A 19,687-nucleotide genomic window follows, 5' to 3' on the forward strand; every position below is an offset into this window, starting at 1 on the left:
TTAGTAGTGAAGGATATGCCTCTTTGCATGGGGGATTATGATATGACAGGCCGATTTTATGTGGTTTCCATGAGTGATTATGATTGCATTTTGGGCATGGCTTGGATGAAGACCCTACAGGAGTTCACTTTTAACCTAGATTGGATGAATTTGAAGTTCAAGCATCAAGGTAGGAAAGTGGTGATTAAAACTCTTACAGATAAGGGGCTTAAGGTGATATCTTTGAGACGCATGGAGAGGCTAATTGAGCATGATCAGGTGCAGTAGGCAGTAGGAGTTGTGTTGATGCCAGAAGAGAATATGCTGCGAAAGCATGAGTACCCACCGCAGATTCAAGAATTGTTGACCAAACACTTTAGGTGATATACCAACTGGGAGACCACCAAACAGGGGTATAGAGCATGTGACCAAGTTAGAGGATGGAACTAAATCGGTTATTATTACACCTTACAAACACCCGAAGAGGTACAAGGATGAGATAGAGAAGGCGATTAAGGAGCTTCTGGAGATGGGTCACATCAGGCCTAGTAAGAGTCCCTTTGCTTCATCAATGGTATTAGTCAAGGATGATGGGACATTTCAGATGTGCATTGACTACAAGGAGCTTAATAAGCGCACCATTAAAAACCAGTATCCCATATCTAGGATTGATGAGTTGATAGATGAACTACATGGGGCATGCTACTTTTTGAAGACTGATTTGAGATTCGACTACCATCAGATTAGAGTCCAGGATGAGGATGTAGAGAAGATTGCTTTCAGGTGTCATTATGGGCACTTCGAGTTCTTGGTCATGCCTTTTGGGCTGACTAATGCGCTAGTGACTTTCTAGTCATGTATGAATAGGACATTCAAGGATTAGTTGAGGAGGTTCGTATTGATCTTCTTTGATGACATACTCATCTACAACAGGACATGAGAGGAGCACTTGTAATTTTAGACATTGTTTTAAGCATCCTAGAGATGGAGTCGTTTTATGTGAAGATGTCAAAGTGCTAGTTTGGTATGACAGAGTTATTATATCTCGGACACATCATTAGTGCTGAAGGTGTCTGAGATGACCCAAAGAAGATTCATGCTAATATGGATTGGCCTCCACCCAAGAACCTTTCACACTTCTAAGGGTTCATGGGATTGTGTGGATTTTATAGGTGCTTTGTGAAGGGTTATTTAAAAGCGGCAGCCCCCATTATCATTTGACTCAAAAGGATGCTTTTGAGTGGATAGATAGGTCTCAACAGTGCTTTGGGTTCAAGTAGTTGATGAGCTCTTGCTCAGTGCTGGCTGCTATTGATTTTACTAGGCCTTTCAAGTTACATTGTGATGCTTCAAGAGAGGGGGTTGGAGTAGTATTGATGCAGGATGGGCACTCGATAGCTTACGAGAGCAGGAAGTTGAGGGGTGCTGAATAGAGTTACAATATTTACAACAAGGAAATGTTGGCCATCATGCATGCCTTGGTTAAGTTTAGACAGTATTTAGTGGGCAACAAGTTTACGGTCAAGACAAATCATAACAGCTTGAAACATTTCCTTGGGCAGCAAGAGTTGAATGATAGACAACAAAAATGGGTTAGCAAACTACATGCATATAATTTTGACTGTGTTTGTGAAGGGAAATAAAGACATAGTTGCCGATGCATTGTCACGTAGACAACACTTGTGCGCTATTGGGGCATTATTGGATGATTGGAGGGAGCTGATTAGGGCAGATTATGTTAGAGATGAGTGGGCCACAGGCATCATAGATGACACTATTCAGGACAAGAGGTATACGGTTGTGAATGGATTGATCATGTATAAGAATAGGATATGGTTAGTGCCTAGTTTTGTGATTAAGTTGAAGATCCTTAGAGCATTTCATGATTCACCTATGACTGGACTTTAGGGATACTTAAAGACATATAGGCAGGTGAGAGAGCAACTCACTTGGAAAAGACTCAAGATGGATGTTTTACAGCATGTGAGGGAGTGTGCAGTTTGCCAGCAAAATAAACACGAACACTCCTATTCTAGTGGATTATTGCAGCCCTTACCCATTCCTAAGCGGAAATGGGACAACATAGTGATGGATTTCATCATAGGTTTACCGAAGGTGCAAGGTAGGGATTGCATCTATGTGATGGTGGATGGGCTAACAAAGTTTGAACATTTTATGGCTATTCCATCCACACACAAAGTAGTGTAGGTGGCTGAAATATTTTTAGGGAGATTTTTAGATTACATGGGTTGCTCTGGATGATTGTTAGTGATCGGGATAATAGGTTCATGAGTTTGTTTTGGCAAGAACTCTTCAGATTATGTGGCATTGAACTCACTCAGAGCACTTGTTTTCATCCCCAAACTGATGGCCAAACAAAGATAATGAATAAATGGCTTGAAGGTTACGTAACTATGTTGCCGGGCAGCAAAAGTGATGGGTGAAGTGGGTACACATTGTTGAATATTGTTATAACACAACACATCATATGTCCATATATGATCGTCTACAATTATGATGCACCCAACTTCATAGATTTGCTCTTCAGCGATAACAGGACTCCAAGTTCCAAGGAATGGTTACAGGAGACTTAGGATATCATGAAATCATTGAGAGATAATATGCTGAGGGCTCAGAACCAGCAAAAGCAGTATGCGGGTCAGCAAAGGGGGCGTGGTGTATCTCATGTTGCAGCCCTATAGGCAGTCGTCCCTCAAATGGAATGGTAAAGAGAAGCTGAAGCCACGCTACTATGGCCCATACAGGGTGGTTAGACGTGTTAGAGAGGTTGCCTATGAGTTAGAACTACCTGAAGACAACAAGGTGCATAACATGTTTCACGTGTCATGCCTTAAGAAGACAATCAATCAGAATGTGTAGAGCTACCGCCTCTTGACGAAGAGGGAAGATTGATATTGATACTAGAGGCTATTATAGATAAGGGAGAAAGGGTATTACATAAGAGGACTATTAGGGGTGCTTGGTTGCAATAATTTGGATTGGATCCGCTTGGGGACAAGTGAATTCGAGGGGGTTGGATTGTAATGTCCCCCAAAGATTAGCAAGATAGGACAAGTGTTCACCTCTAGCTTAGCTCCTCGGAGGCTGACAAGCGAAAGTGTAGGGAGAGCGTGCGACTTAGGAAAAATGGAAGACAAGACAAACTACTCGCAAGGAAGAAGGTGGGATAGAGTAAAACAGTTTTCTTATCTGATGGCAGCTATGTTGTAATAGGTGGAAGACAGGTGGGAATGGAGGAATCTTACACCAATTTGGGACCTTCTTGAGTGTTACGGGAAGGTGAAGTGATGCTGGGCAGGTAGGAGTAGGGGAATAGGCAGAAAGAACAAAAGGGAGGGGATGCGGAAGTTTTTGGCATGCGAATTGAGTAAAGAAATTGAGAGACGCACAGGTGCTTCAGCAATTAGTAGTTGAACAGGGATATTGGGACGAAAACCCCTTTAGTTAGCAGTCTCAACATCATTTAGAGTTGTCTTGAGACTTGGGAGTGAAGAAAATATCTCATCAACAATAGTGGCAACATCAAAGGAAATAAGAGATTAATCGAACTATTATGTGGAAACCAGTGCATAGGAAGAAGTGAAGGCAAAGTCACAAGGGAGACATGGGTGAATGTTAAGCATGATACTCATAGGTAGAGATTGCTTTAACATGGGAGTTCCATACACAGCTGTGTAGGCACCACACAGTAGAACCAAGAATTGGAAACACAGAGGCAAATACACGGTGTGTAGGTTGTCAAGGTGGAGGAAGTGACTGAATCGACTCCTCACCTGCACGCCATAGCATCCAGGTGTTGGTGGAATTGCATAAATAGATAGTGACTGCAATAACGACCACACAACCACCTTGTTCAAAGTTCGTGAACCATCAAACAGGATAGGGCAGAGTTCAGTCACAAGACGGGAGAGGGTGTACTCCAAACTGTGCAAGAATTGTGCTGTGAATAAGTAGAAGGCCAGACCCAGGAGTAGCGCAAAGTGTCCATGAGCCAATAGCAGGTGACAGCTCACTGTAGTGCATGTTGGTTGTAAACTCACCAAGTTAGAACCGTTCCCTTGAATTGAAAAGGTATTGTATCGTGGACTTGAAAAGAAACTTGATTTGTGTAAAAACCCCAACCCGACTCACTACTGAAAGTACGTTATTTTCCCAAATTTTGAAACACCACATTGGAATACGCACTGCCCACAACTAATTGAACAATTTCAAATAGATCTAGCAATTAATTTCATTTACTTAAATACGGCTAGCAGCAAAATGACCAATATATATATTTAACTATAATTGGCACTAAACTGAATGTCTTGTAATTGGGGTTTATACCAATCTGCAAGTTGGGATTTAAGGCAATGCTGCAATGACAATAAATTAAAAAAAACCCGTGACTTCAGATCCAAATCGATTTGCACAAAAATTGACATGCATTTCACATAGCTCTGCAACTCCTTTTGAGATAATGAAGTTGTCTGTGCTCCTATCAAACTAGCAAGTGCCTCCACATAGATTCTGATTGCCCAACAGCAGCAATGCCTAGAGTTTATCAGCAGGTCACCAAATTTGGCTAGAGCAAACACATAATCATGCCCTCCAATGGTGTCTGAATTCCTTCAGCAGGGTGACACTAGAATTTACCCAAACTCAACATGCAACTACAGCTCCCAATAACAAGCAAAACAACAGCAGAGAATGTCAACAGGCTGCCCAGTAACCCACAACCAGAATTGCAAATCAATTGTAATTCGATTTTGCCAATCAAGTGTACATCAATTTACAATGTTTTAGCAGAGATAGATGTGTCAAACAACAAACATTAATGCGGCCTTTGACAGGACTTTTAGACCACTGGAATTCAACACCTGTAACCAAAAATTTAGGTGTGTGAGGAGCCAATGAGACCTTACAGAAAAACACTGAAAAATGATGCCAAACTCCGGACCCTAGGTGTACCAAAGCATGAGATTTTCTTTAGCTATCAGCCCTCTTCTCAATCAATGGCAGAATATAGATAACCTCTAGCCAACATATATCTTCCAAGCCATAGTAAGCATAGTAATGGAAGATGCCAATCAAACTCTAGAAATGCAATACTCCCAGCCACCGATAATAATGGTAAGGGAAATTAAATGGAATCACTTTACCTCAGCAATGATTCGAAAACACTTCTCAGCTTCCCTTATATTTCAACAAAGGCAACAAAATTTAGTACCTCGGAAAGCCACAAAAGCAACAAAAACAAATAAATATTGAAGCATGCTTTTCTCAACAAATGGGCTTGTATTTATAACCTCTAGATGCCCTTTTTGTTGCCAAAATGTAACTTCACTCAAGAAGCTTCACCACACACCATTAATTAGAAGCTTCCATGAGATTCTTTCACTTGACTTGGCTTAACTAATTAACAAATGACTCTTTTCAATGATAACTCAACTCTCAACTTAAGTGAATTATAAATTTAAATTATAACTTTATAATAAGCCATTTGATAAATTAATAATAATTTGGCCACTAAAAATATAATAACTTCCAAAATACTCATCATTTAAATATGCCGTTTGAAATAGGAGTCATACCTATTATTTCTCCATGTGACCAAATGCACTTTCCAAAAACAGAAAGAGTCCATCTCAATCAACACCCAACTTACCACAAATAGTAAGTACACAAAACTAAGCCCAAACGAAGTCCAATCTGAGCCAAACGAAGACCAACCTGTAGCTTGCTGAATTCTGGAGAAGACAAGACCCTCCCAAACCAAGCCACTGCCTTAGAAGACCCTCTATCCACAATAATTAGCCTACGAGGATCACAATAATAGGCTAATCCTTGAAACTCTGAAGCTGTCGAAAAGGGGCACATTACAATTTGGTTACCTCCTTTGTGTAATGAATTGTGTCTGGTTAATCTTAAAACTCTCTGTCAATACAAACTAGTTGTTCTAAATTCCAATACTTTTCCTATGCTTAATTTAAGCTGTCAAACCATTGAAAGTTTGAACAAAGAAAACCAATACACATCAAAAGCATCATAGCAACAACAAACCTACGGCAGGCAGATTGGGTAACTGTTTGGAGTCTGGACTGTGGCTATATCAGAGGTGGAAGCCTTATTTGCAGGAATAACATCAACAGTAAATTCACATTGAAACTAGTCCAGTGAGTGCTGAAGGTTGACTCCAGATTTCCCACATTCCACCATTTTATTAAACAGTTCTATCTTCCAATATTAGGCAGCAACCCTGAGCACTGGCTGGCTCATTACACACCCCTTGCAGCTTTTTATAAACTCTTTTTTTTCCTTGCATGCCAAACACAGGTCTTCCTTTGATGCTCCTCCCGCAGCCACGACACCTCCTCCCAACATTTTTTCTGCCGTAGTCATCACCATCTCATCTCTATACATAGATGAAAAGAAAAGGTGAAGTAACTACACACAAATTCTTTATTCAGGGACAACGTTAACCATTTTGTTGACATAGTCCTCCTTGATACACGCATTGATCTTGGAAGGCCTGCTTTATATAGAATAGTCTGTCCCATTCAAAATCACCTTAATAAAACCTAGAGTTGATGCATGATCAGTATTGAAGGTAGCAGCAACCGTTTTAACTTTTTTAGTGTAGCTACAGACAAATCCTTTGTTCAGGGACAAATTTAGTCATTACACTGACAAAGTCCTCCCTCGTACATGCCTTCAATCTTCGCAGGTCCACTTTCTGTAGACTGCTCCACTGGACATATTGTCGTTGATGTCAAAAGTAAGAAGATCAATTGTTAATAATGTCAAAGAGTGAAAAACAAGGTTGGTATTTGATATGCTGATGTAAATCTTTTAGTTAAGAAACTGGATACATTGATCATATTCAAGAAATTGTACACTGGATAGGATGGAGAAATCATTAATAATTTTTCAAAGAAATAGAAATACATACATACCTTGTAAACGTAATAGACTGAACAGAAAGTATACAGCAATTTCATTAGTGGAAACATTTACACTTTAATCAAGGGTATTCTTCACCCTAACCAAGGCAAGATGAAATTTAATAAAGTCCATTAATGGGGGCCAGCCTCATCCAAGTTAACTATTAGTGCTATAAAATGACAGCGACCATTCAAGTAATGCAATATAAAAGTTACTCCAGGCCAACCATACTTTGACAAAACACATCTATAAATCTGCATTGGTTGCCTAAGTTAACTATAAGTGATATGAAGAAGAGGCAATTCCAATGCGGAGTGATAGGAAAGTTTCATAAAGGCAGTGATTATGTTTTGAAAAAGTGATCAATAGAGATTGATAAAAAAAACAGTAATTAATGAACAGAAATTAATTTAAAGAGCAGCAATTAAAGGTGTTAATGTTTAGAAAAAGGCAGCAATACATATTGTTAAGAAAGACAGTGATTAATGAACAAAAATTTATTTAAAGAGCAGCAATTAAACAAGGCAAGGAAACGATTATAATCTCAAAGGAAGCACTAATTTAAGCTCCAATTCTTTAGATGGCTGATCTTCATAAGGGAAGATAAAATAAAATAAATTAAAGATGGCTGACTTCTATATTGGTGCCCATGTCAAAACCATATAAGTTGAGATCATATTGCCCAAGACAACAGAGATGTTAGCGACGAAAAGAAGCATAGATAAACTAGGAACAAAAATCAAGCATTTTTAAAAGACATAAATTTAGAAGAAGGATGCCTCCTTTAGAAATTATGTAATCTTTCGTTGAGTTTCATCCTTTGAAAAAGATATATTACAAGCTTTGTGGTGTGCAATCAAGGGAAGAGTTGAGTGAGTTAAATTTAAAAGGATAAATAATATATACAACAAAATATGAGTAAGAGTATGCAAATTTGTAAGGTTATGTAGATTTAAAGTAGAAATATATGTGAGTTGAAGTTTGAAATGTAAGGACTACTTTACATGTAGAAAAAGTCACAAATCTAATATAGCATCTTTCCCATACAAGCAGATTAAGATCAGACTTTTGAGAGAGAGAAGCAGATTCACACAGGATTAACGAGCAGATTTACAGTGGTTTTATGATAAGATTTATGGATGAGTTGTGAGCAGATTTCCGAAGAAGGGAAAAGTAATACAATGAGAATTATTTGAAGAATAACAGATCTAAGATCAGATTGAGAAGAGGAAATATGAAGAGTATTCAAGATTTATTTTGAAGAGGGGTAGAGAAATATGTAGAATTAAGATCAGTTTTATGAAAAAGAGTTGCAACAGATTTTAAAGAGGTTTAGAGCAGAATTGTGAAGAGAAACTTTAAGTGATTCATGGCTAATCTAATGCAGATTTATTGCAAACCTATTGAGGTGATTCTTAGTATATTTAAGGCAGATTTATAAAATGAATTCTTGTAGAAGAGGTTGGCATCTCCTACCAAAAGAAGAGATTGGCATCTCTTACTGAGTTGATGCTCAGTTGAGGGTGTTTGTGCCTACAAATTGAGGGGATTGGTGTCTACTGTGGATTGGTTCCTTTGAAGTTTGTAATACAAGTTTAAATAAGAAATGTTTTATGACAGTTTTCTCTCGTAAGAGTTTCCATGTAAATCTTGTGTTCTCGTCTTGCGTAATTGTTGTATATTATGTGAATGATATTGTACAACTGATGCTATTATGGTTGTTAAAGTTTGAAAAAGTAAAAGTTTATATTATACTGATTTACCTCCCTCTCTCAGTATAAGTGCATCCTTGTCACAACCCGTCTCTCCAAAACCACCTTAATAAAACATAGAGTTGCTGCATCATCAGTATTGGAGGTATCCTGAGTTAAAAAATAAATTTGCTGAGCAGTTTTTTTGCAGTGTCAAATCATTTGTCCAGTTATAAGAATGAGCACCAATAAGCCCTAAAGCTACTCAGTATCTACAAGAAACAGAAGAAGATACATGACAACATTTGACAAATCCCCTATTTATGCCCATTCCAACTCGCTATGTATTATACTGGTGCAAGGGACTTAAAAGCCAGGTCAAGTTGATTTAATGATCAGCTCAAGTAAAAGGATCTTGGGGGATACAGATTGAGTGGTTGCCAACATATGTGGCATTCATTATATGTGTACCAGTTACAGTATAATAGATAGGGTGATGCTGTAATGAGTAAGGATGGTGGAGTGAGTATTTAAGGGATTGGATTTTAATATGGTTCGTAATAAATTAATTCTGCCAGACATGAACAATATGGAAAATAACTATAGGTTACTGTGTGATTCCTAGTCAATACTGCAGTTGGGCAAAAGATAGATAGCTTTATTGACTTCTCTAATTCCATCAAAGGATTTATTGACTTTAATGGCCTCCTCCAAAAGCTTATATAGTTTCTAGTTTTTGCTTGAACCTTTGTGAAGCCCATTTTAAACCAATAATGCATCTCATTTCAACCACCAATATTTTAAACCTAATGTTTTAGCAAGTGCTTACCCCGAGTCGCATTCAACCACTAATTGTGCAAGGGACCAGAAGTATGGATCCTCCAAGAAAAAAAGAGACTATCCGAATCACAAATGACCTCTCCTGCACTAGTTTACCTGTTTACCTTATAGGCATCATTAAAACCGAATTTCACAACGGCATTTGGAGATCTCAACCAACTGCCTGTAGCCATTAAATGAGGTTACTAAAATTGATTACTCTTAAAGCTCTATTTCTTGTAGTAACTGTAGCAAACACCCGTTTGAACAGAGATACTTGATGAAACAGCAAGAGAGAGATCTTGCTAAAACTTGTAAATTGTAATAGAAAAACTCTCAATGCAGTATATACTTGTAAATTTTCTGCCTAAAAATCAAAATATGCATAAACCTATTACAATAAAAATGTCTTAAATTACATAGTAAAGAAGAGCTTCTCAACACTGGCAAACCTTGTACAGTGGCTAATGATATATTTATATTCACATTAGAAGGTTCACATTTTTGGATTCTTGACTATCCATGGCAGCTTCTTTTACTATTTCTTTTTTCTCACATTTATTTTGGAATAGAAATCTATTTATTACACTTTTGCACACAAGTTGGAGATGAGATTACTGGAATGATGATATGTTAGAATTGGACTGATAGCATTGCATGGAAGACTGCAAATTTTTATGTATGCTATATAGGATAGACATTGGATCATGTAATCAAAGTGTGGAGCAGCAAAGGTGTTGTTGCTCTTATCACAGCATGGATGTCACTTGCATGTTTTATTTTGATACTTAATGTCACATTCCACAAGTCAAATGTATTTTTCCTATTTACATCTTGCTGGAATTTCTCCATTCGATTTTAATGATATATGCTTTTGATCCTTTATGGTCCCTCTTCTCATGTCCATAATTACATGTTGACTGTTTTAGTTGCTTTCTAGATCCAATGGTTGTGATCTCCCTAAAACATTTTTGTTGCAACTGCACATACTTTCAAGTCTCATTGATATATTTTTCTCATTTGTGGACATTAATTTTATTTTATTTAATTTAAAGGTGTATGCTTGTGCACGACGGTTTCAACTCAGCATAAACACACCTGCCTCTGTGTTGTTTGGAGAGGATTTTGTCCAGATTCTCAGTATTATTTTCTGTGATCCATTGGTGAGTTTCTCACTGTAGACACATACTTGGGTAATATATATGAATTCAGATCTTGTACTTACACTTTTTGTATTGTGAGTTTTTCTTTTTTGCCTTTTCGATGGGTTGAGACTTGGTTTTAGCGTATTACAACCTGTTAATTGGAGACTACTTTTTGTAAAGTAATAAAAGGCCTTGGTGCTTTAGGTCACACTTTCTTTTTCATCCAGTTGTAAAAAATGTTTCTGTAGCTGGTAATATAATATAATTTTTGAAGGAAATAGCATGTACTTGTAGAACCCTTTATGTTAACTTGTTATAATGGATGGAATCAACAGGTTACAGTCAAACGGTAAAGGATATAGTTGGGGGAGCTTTATTTCCAGAAGCGGGTATAGAAAATGTTATTGGCTGTGGAGGAGGATCTGGTGGGTTGGTCGTGGTGCGGAATATTGATCTTTTCTCATATTGTGAGACCTGCCTGTTACCTTTTAAGGTGCGTTTTCATGTTGCTTACATTTCATCAAGACAAAGAGTTGTTGGGTTAAGCAAACTTTCTAGGGTTGCAGAAGCATTTGCTAAGAGGTTGCAAGCACCACAGAGATTAGCAAAAGAAGTATCCAAGACATTGTATGACACCATAAGGCCCTTAGGTATTGCAGTTGCTTTGGAGTGCTGGCATATGCAGTTTCTTGGAATGAATGGTAATGCTTATGTAGTAAACTCTGATAATCAGGAGATACGTGGCTGGAATTACTTTTCTGTTTGTGCTGGTTCTGGCCTTTTTGAAGATGAAAGCAGTGATGCATGGAGCGAGTTTATTGCTGTTTTAGGCCTTGGTGGTGTCAATATCAAGAGGTCTTGTTCTACTGGATCTGCTGGTCAGCAAGGGAGTTGGTGTCCCTTTCAGTCACACAACATACAATTGCTTCTAGTAAATGGAAAAACACTAGATGATAATGAACTAAGGTTTAGCAGTCACAAGGTAAAAAAAATATGTGGTCCAAATTCTCAGCTCAATTTAAATTTACAAGCAAAAGTTGGAGTTAGCTTCTCTATGATGGTTGCTGCAGTTGAGTCCATTATTTCTGCTGTTGGTGAAGATCCGAGGAGGGAAGAACTACAGGATACACCACGTTGCTATGTTTGGTGGCTCTTAAACTTTTGTGTAAGAAAACCAGGATTTCAAGTGAATGGTTTTGGTTGTAATATTGCAGACTCTTATAGAGGAGGGTCTTCTCCTGCATTGGACACACTGGGCAGCACAGATGCTGTTTCTAGTGGATTTCTTATAGAAATTGATATGCCTTTCTTTTCACAATGCGAGCATCACCTGCTGCCCTTTTTTGGTGTTGCACATATAGGCTACTTTTGTATTGAGGAAAAACAACAGCTTGACAGGTCAAAAATGAATGCTATAGTTCAATTATTCAGCCAGAGGCTTCAAGTTCAAGAAAGGCTTACAAAGCAGATTGCTGAAATTGTCGCTTCTACTTGCAACACAGCTGGTGTTATGGTTGTTCTTGAGGCAAGCCACATTTGCATGCTTTCTCGGGGTATTGAAAAAATTGGCAGCAGCACGGCTACTATTGCTGTGCTTGGCAGATTTGTCACAGATTCGGCAGCAAAACTTTCATTCTTCCAGAAAATCCTAAGTAAAGATCCCGAAAGGAGATGATTATGCATACTTCAATTTGTATTTACATGATAGCTATTTCATTATGTGACATGATCCTCCATTTATCATTTCATTATCTCTGTTACGATTTTGATTGTTCACTTTTCCAGATAAATCCAAGAATTTTGTCAGAGAAATTCGCTTGACAGAAGGATTCTTCTTTTACTGATTTGTTTCTTTGCAGTGATGCTTCGACTGATTTGTTCTGCATGAAATGCTGTAGCTACGATTCATCATTTTCTTTTGTTATTCCAAATCTGCTGACCCTTATCTATCATTCTCCAATTCTTGTATGTCATTTCAATGGTTATGCTTGACTGATAGAGTTTGTGATCTTGATGATGGATCATTGAGTGTGATAAAAAATGTTGATGCAGAAAAATGTAACTTTGATGCAAAAATCACAGTTACTTCCACAAGCACTTGATCCATTGTTTTTGTTTCCACCATCTCTATTCACTGGACTGGTTTTTCTATATTAATGTTTTAACTCTGCATATTAATGTTTTGGCTCTCTGCGTTTGAAATTGCTTGAGAACACTTCAAACGCACATTATTTGAGTGCAGTTCTTGACACAGAATTTGACCTTAGAGAAACACTTTTGCTATGGTACATCATACAGTGCTTCACATTGTTTAAGGACTTGGAATGTGTTCCATTCTCAATTGAGTTGTGATTCCTTTATAATCAGCCACAATGGGGTTGTAACAATCTTCATGCTTTCTGTACGAATTTTTTTTTTCCGACATGTTTTCACCTGTTTGTTTTATTTTAGATTCATTTAACAGATTTATTTATTGATCCATTATCTAATATTCATGTTTTGCTTCATATGTACCAGGATATAAAGCTATAATACATTGATAGTGTACTGCCATCTACAAAATTGGGCCTGCCATATTTGCTCTGCCTGAATTCTGAAGCTATTATGTGTGCTTAACTATCATTGTTGGTGTTGTGCCTTAAATGCTGAATCGAAATCATAATCCTTTTACCTAGGTGATGTATGTATGTTTCTATAAATGAAACAAAATTAGCAAATGAACACCTAGAGAATCCAAAGTTTGCAGTTTTGTTTTCTTTGAAATCTGTGGTAAGCAATTTGTGCCAACGTGTGCTTAATCGTATAAATCTGTGTTGTCCTAAACGCTGAATCTTACCCACCACCCTCTTATAAGTTGATGTTTTAGTGTACAGAATTTATGTATGCAAATCTATAAATGAATCTACATTAGCAAATGAAACACCACCTAGAGAAGTCAAACCTGGAATCTTTGTCTAAGGATTTTGTGTCCTCTGTATAAATTGATTATTTTTTGTTTCTGGCACACTAAAAATATTATGAAATTCAGAAGATTGATAAATTGTTCAATTTATTAGCTATATGCATGACCTTCATATGCAACTCATAATTTAAAAAATAAGAACATTCCCTATATTGGAAGCATTAGTATGGGTCAAAGCATCACATTGTATTATCTTACTACAACATCATGCATTTTGACTTGCACCTTTCGATATATTTTCTTAATTCTTAGAGTGACTTCATACATACAATAAATTCTGCTATAATGATAATGATCTTTGCAAATATGAAAAGTTATATGCTTTTTTATTAGGATTCAATTGATTAGTATTTGAATCAATCTTTATCAAGCCATATTTTGTGAGTTGTACATAGGAATAATTCCTTGTGAGCACAAATGGTTCATGTAGCATTCATCGTAGATCGGTGTTCCTAACAGGGGGAAGGCATTGAGACTTTGAGACATCACTCATCACTTTATAACTACAACTCAAGTGTGCTTATTGATGGAGTTTTCCCAAGATCAACTCAACTGAAATGCCTTAAAAGATTTTACTCAAGACATAAACAAACAATTGTTTTGCATTTGCAAGTGAGATATTTATGTCACATTGCACATGCATCCACACAAGTTGTCACAACAAAGAATGACACTTATGGAAACATCACTAGTGCATTGAGCATGTTAACACAACAAAACACTTCAGTAATGGTGTGATGAAACCGTGATGACCGGGCGAGAGGTTGTGGCTTCTCCACATCAAAGATTGAATACTAGTCCATGAACCTATTCTCTCATGTAGGATGAGAGTGACACTTGATTTATTGGTAGTCCAAGATGGCTCTTAAGAGACATTCAACCACAAGGGAATGTCCACACAATAAGTAGATCAACTAGTAGATACAAGCCCTCAACAATTTGAGTTGAGTGCTAGTTTATTTTGTATAAAGACAAATCCCAAGACAAAAGTAACATGTAAAGTATAATGCATCTTGACAAAGAGATGATAGGGATATTGATCTAGGCAAGTAGGATCAACACTTCACCTCTATGAGCGTCACCTAGATCCAATGAGTGCTAAGTGTTCCATTCATTCTCATGAGAGATGGGTTTGGTGCATTAAATATGGGTCAATGGGTTTGACTCAAAAATCACACATGACATGAAGTGTTCATTGTTTAACAATAGGTATTACAAGTGTGGTTATTGATGGAGTTTCCGCAAGATTTTGTCCACTTAACTTGAAATTGTCATGTCCCCCACTTCAAACCCTAATTATAACATTCTCCTCTTGAAGAAAGATTTGATAAATAAATACAAATAGTAACCAATTAATAATAATATATGTTAATAACAATATTGAGATATTTATATAAAGCAATAATAATACAAATACCATATAAATTTTTAAACAATTATAATATAAATAATAAAGGTTATATATGATCATGTGTTTAATATTATCATAATATGAAATATAATTAGAATATAAATAAATAACTAAATTTGTTACAATAAAATAATTAAGCAATATAATATATATTAATATAATAAATCAATTTGTTATGATAAAATAAATAAACTACATGTATATATATATATATATATATATATATATATATATATATATATAAACAAGATAATATCATTTATGAAAGAACCTCTTGAACATCAACACATGATACTCACCAAGTACTTTGAGTAATGGCCTCCTAAATATCAATTCATATGATAATCACAAGTACTCTGATCATTATAAGGCATTGGCCTTTTGAAAATTGTATCACATGATAATCAACAAGTACCTAAGACATGTTTATACAAACAACACATAGACCATCAATGTAATGGCATAAACACTTTGTTGTTCATTTACAAGATGAAAACTATCATGATCAGCTTAGTCATTTAAAATATCTTTCACAATAGAAATTTTAGTTATTATTAGATCATCAGCTTTCAATAACTTTTGCAAATACAAGTGATAATCATAGTGGTGGGACTCAAACTTGCAACAAGAACTTTGAGTATTGATTTGAAATTTTTGCAAAAGGTTAACCCCTATAGATATTTTTCATGCATGCGTAGCTAACTATCATTTTGAGGCCTATGATGTGTTTTAGATGTTTGTTGCCTTTCTTTCAATATATGCATGTCTCATGATGATAAGTTGCAATTCCGAGTCATTTAGTGAAGTTTCATTTTGAGCACTTGTCAAATCTATGTTTTCCTTCTAAATGTCAAATAGTGGTCAGAAGCCTAGTTTGTATTTGAATATTTTGCACCCAGTTGAGTGTCATGACTCACCACCTTGGGAATGTTTAGTTTGGATATAAGAAAACCTATGTTTCATATTTCAAATTGTTATAACATGTTTTGACAGGGTTTTGAGTTTCTCAAAGTCAGTTGTTTATTGTTATCTTGTTGATGTGATCTATTCAGAATTCTGGGAAACCCTGTTTGACTGATTATAACTCTGACCCAATGAGAAATTTCCTTCACCATTGTATTCTAGGGGTCAAATACATGTTATGTTTCAAATTTGAACTTATGATGAATCCATTTGATCAATTTTCAAACGTAAATCCATTTGCAATTTCTAACATGTTAATGCAGATCAATTTAACAGATTGATTTGAAAGCATGTTTGGGATGTTGTAACTTGAAAACCATGATATATGAGCATGAAATAATTTCACCATTATGATCTACTCTATTAGTTTTCCATTTTGCAAGTTTATTCCACTCTAATAGAGCACTTTTCTAGAGCCATTTTGTAATGCCCCGCTAGGGAGCTCGAAAGAAATTAACCTCGGAAGCAATAACTTGCATACATACAAAGTCATTCATTAACAATTACATCTCTTAAGGGTTCCATGACATTGAATCACATATATAAGTTCTATTAAGATTAAATTTGATACATAGCAACATCCACATCATAGAATAACCATAAGTACGAATCAAATGAAATAATAAACAATTACTAAGATGCAACATGGCATAACCCAAATACATAATCATCCTTTGTACAAGTCACATGGTATGAAAAGCTAAAATAATATACATCATGAATAAATACAACATCTCATAAGATCTCCAATAATTAGGTACAGTACAACAAAATATGACCACTGAACATAAACACAAGATCAAAATGAAAGGAACCATTGCACAAGTACATCCAACAACGACATCTAGCTGTCGAATATCAATGGTATAAGAAACACTACCACCCGACCTCGTGGAACCTAGATGGCCCACTCCCACCATGTTGAGGAGATAATCTCAAATCCTATATGAATAACAATCAAATAATCATAATCCAAAATCTAGGTCAAGTAAATCCCGATAATAATCTATCTCAAAGATACCAAGACACAAGTAACATCTAATTCTAGAGGCAACAAAGACACGTAGGAAATCTACTATGTAAGTGGGCAAGTGTCATTGCATGAGTCAACTCTAAAGTTACCCTCGCAGTCTCTTTGGACTTTGGCCTCCTAGTGACTCTATGTGGCATCACTATACTTTCTTACAAACAAGGCATACTAATGAGGCAAGGTCACAACTAAGCATCCTCTCTACTCCCATCCTAGGATGTACTAGCACTCAAGGCATGGGCAAGGTAATCCACTAACTCTTATTAATTCATTTAAAACACATTTAATGAAATGTTATCACTTATTAATACAACCTACAATGTGTTACCCAGGTAGCCTCTTTAGGGCTCTGACCTCCATTGTAAGCCACTTCCCAACATGCATAAAGATAACCTACCCTAAGTTCATAGCAGAAAATCTCATAAGGCCACACTGACCACATCAATCCTATACAAACAACTGGAAATCTCAATATAAGCACTAATCAAAACCTCACAAATGAAATCACATAACCCACGACATCACAAACAACATCGTCAAACAATAACTCCCAGGGCTTTGGTAAACATTCAAAACTGGTTCACGTAATAAATTAAACCCGATCCCAACACAAAATAAACAAGTATTTAAACAAGTGTAGTTTCATAGTTCAATTGGTTTTGAAAATATAAAAGTTCAATTTTACAAATGGGTTCAAGTTCTTGTATGGAACTATGGTTCAAGTTCACTATGGTTCAATTTTACACCTCTTGTTAGGAACTATGGTGAGTTCCTCTAGTTCGTTGGGTGGTGTTCCACTATTGTTTTAAGATCTTTCATTGCTATATCTTTCTTTTCTCTTTGTATAAGGTTTCAGGTCCTTTCAAAACCCATTTTTACTTAATCAAAACATTTGTTAATTATTATGAATAATAATTATAATTAAATTTTAATTTAATAAATTAAATATATAATAATTAAAAACTAAATTTAAAAAAACAAACTTTAAAAAACTAGCTCACTTCTATTTTAAAGCCTATAGGCTAATACGACTATCCCTAAAATATATATATTATTTATTTTAATTTTTTTATATAGTATTTTTTTATTAAAAAAACTCCAATAAAATATAATTATTACGACAATAATTTTTTAAAATCGGTAAACGACCGAAGCCTTATACACTATATTAATAAAGGTAAAATTACAAATGTCTCTGTTCAAACGGGCACTAGTAGGAAATAATGGAAAAGAAAACCTCCAGTCTTGTCTGGGACCTTGGTCCTTTACAAAGTACATATATAAAAGGGGCATTCCCTAGTTTTAGAGTTTGATTATCATATTACAACATTTCTATGCTAAATTACTCCTTTATCTATGTTTCAATAACTAATTCTTTGATACAATTGTATTTTTGGAAGAGCATTCTTCCTTTTCATCTTTTGTGGAATTGTTTAAAAAATCCTCTGGTGTATCTAATCAAGGCCATGATCATCCTTTTAAATCTCTTTTATACTGTATGCTTTGTTCATGAAGCATTTCTTACTGATTCTCTCAATTGCAAACCACTTCAAACTTGTTTTTTAAAATGTTAGTACTTTTTTTCGATAAACATTTTGTTTCTGATTAGAAAAAGTTGATATCTAGATTTAATACAAGATTACTTTTAAACTTGATGATTAAGAGCTTAGCCCATATTAAGTTAATTTAAGATTACATTATTAAGGTCTGATATGTATAAACTAAGCTCTAGTTTGTTTTCTAATTTTTCTAAAATTAAAAGGTTGAATAGGCTTGAATTAATTAATTTATCCTTATATTAGTTTTATACTTCTTACTAAATTATAATATATGATCTCAGATGTCATTGCTCACTAATTATATTCTAAAAACCTTCTACTAAATTCGAGAAGAAAGTATACTATAATTGGGTTAATGACTTAATGTTAAGGTCTACTAATTGATTTTTTAAAGTCTATATATTGTGATTCCTAATCATTATCTCCCACTCTATTTTCCTATTGATTGCTGACGATCATAATTACATGTGTCCTAATAAAGGCTGAAAGATGGAATTATACATTAATTTTAAAGTTCGTTTGAGATCATCCTTACTCTACCATGATGGAAAAAATCCCATCTTTGATACTAGAAATTTGTCTTTCCTTAATTTCAATTGCAGATATCTGATAGTCTTGAAGACTACACTGCTAATGGAGATAGAGACTAAGAATTAAAAGTCGAAACAATCTGATAAGCATGAAATTCCAAAAATACACCTTAAACATATTGATATATTATATTAAGCTTTTGTATTTACATATGATTCAGATACGAAAAATCGATGCTATATACAGGGATCTGGAAGACAAAGAAACAAGATCACTTAAGCCAACAAAAAAATCATTACCACACATTACCACAGTAATTATTATTACTATGGTAATTTTTTATATAAATATATTTAAAAAAAAATTTTTCTAGTATAGATCTTATAGGGAAAATGCTTGCAAAAAATCAAATTCATTGAATTACATTCTAATTTTCTTTTCCAAACCCTATCCTGATCTTAGTTTTCTAAAAATCCAATTTCTCAAAAGAGTTTTTGATTGATTTCTCTCATAGGTATTTTAATAGTGAAAAACAACAATTTCTCAAACAAGGGTTTCAACCAAAATCAATCTCTGAAAATAGATCCATAAACAAACATGGAGAAGACAGAGGGAAAATTCGAAGGAATCTAATGTGATAATTTCAACAAAG

General features: G+C 35.4%; 1 protein-coding gene across 3 annotated transcripts in view; it reads left to right on the forward strand.

The window, feature by feature from the left end:
- LOC149537244 (GTP cyclohydrolase 1-like) overlaps nt 1-12,419 on the forward strand; it is a 47,632-nt gene extending 35,213 nt beyond the window's left edge. For 2 of the 3 annotated variants that reach the window (XM_089807471.1, XM_089807472.1), the window contains one exon: nt 10,915-12,419. In XM_089807471.1, the coding sequence (XP_089663597.1) occupies nt 10,915-12,254 (1,340 nt within the window). In that variant the 3' untranslated portion in view covers nt 12,255-12,419. The remainder of the gene's footprint in view (nt 1-10,914) is intronic. The other variant, XM_089807473.1, reaches the window with a different exon arrangement.
- The last annotated feature ends 7,268 nt before the right edge of the window (nt 12,420-19,687 follow it).

This window comes from Cupressus sempervirens, chromosome 10 (genome assembly GCF_028749045.1).
Source record: "Cupressus sempervirens isolate cs-2001-9-10 chromosome 10, ASM2874904v1, whole genome shotgun sequence".
Lineage (NCBI taxonomy): Eukaryota > Viridiplantae > Streptophyta > Pinopsida > Cupressales > Cupressaceae > Cupressus > Cupressus sempervirens.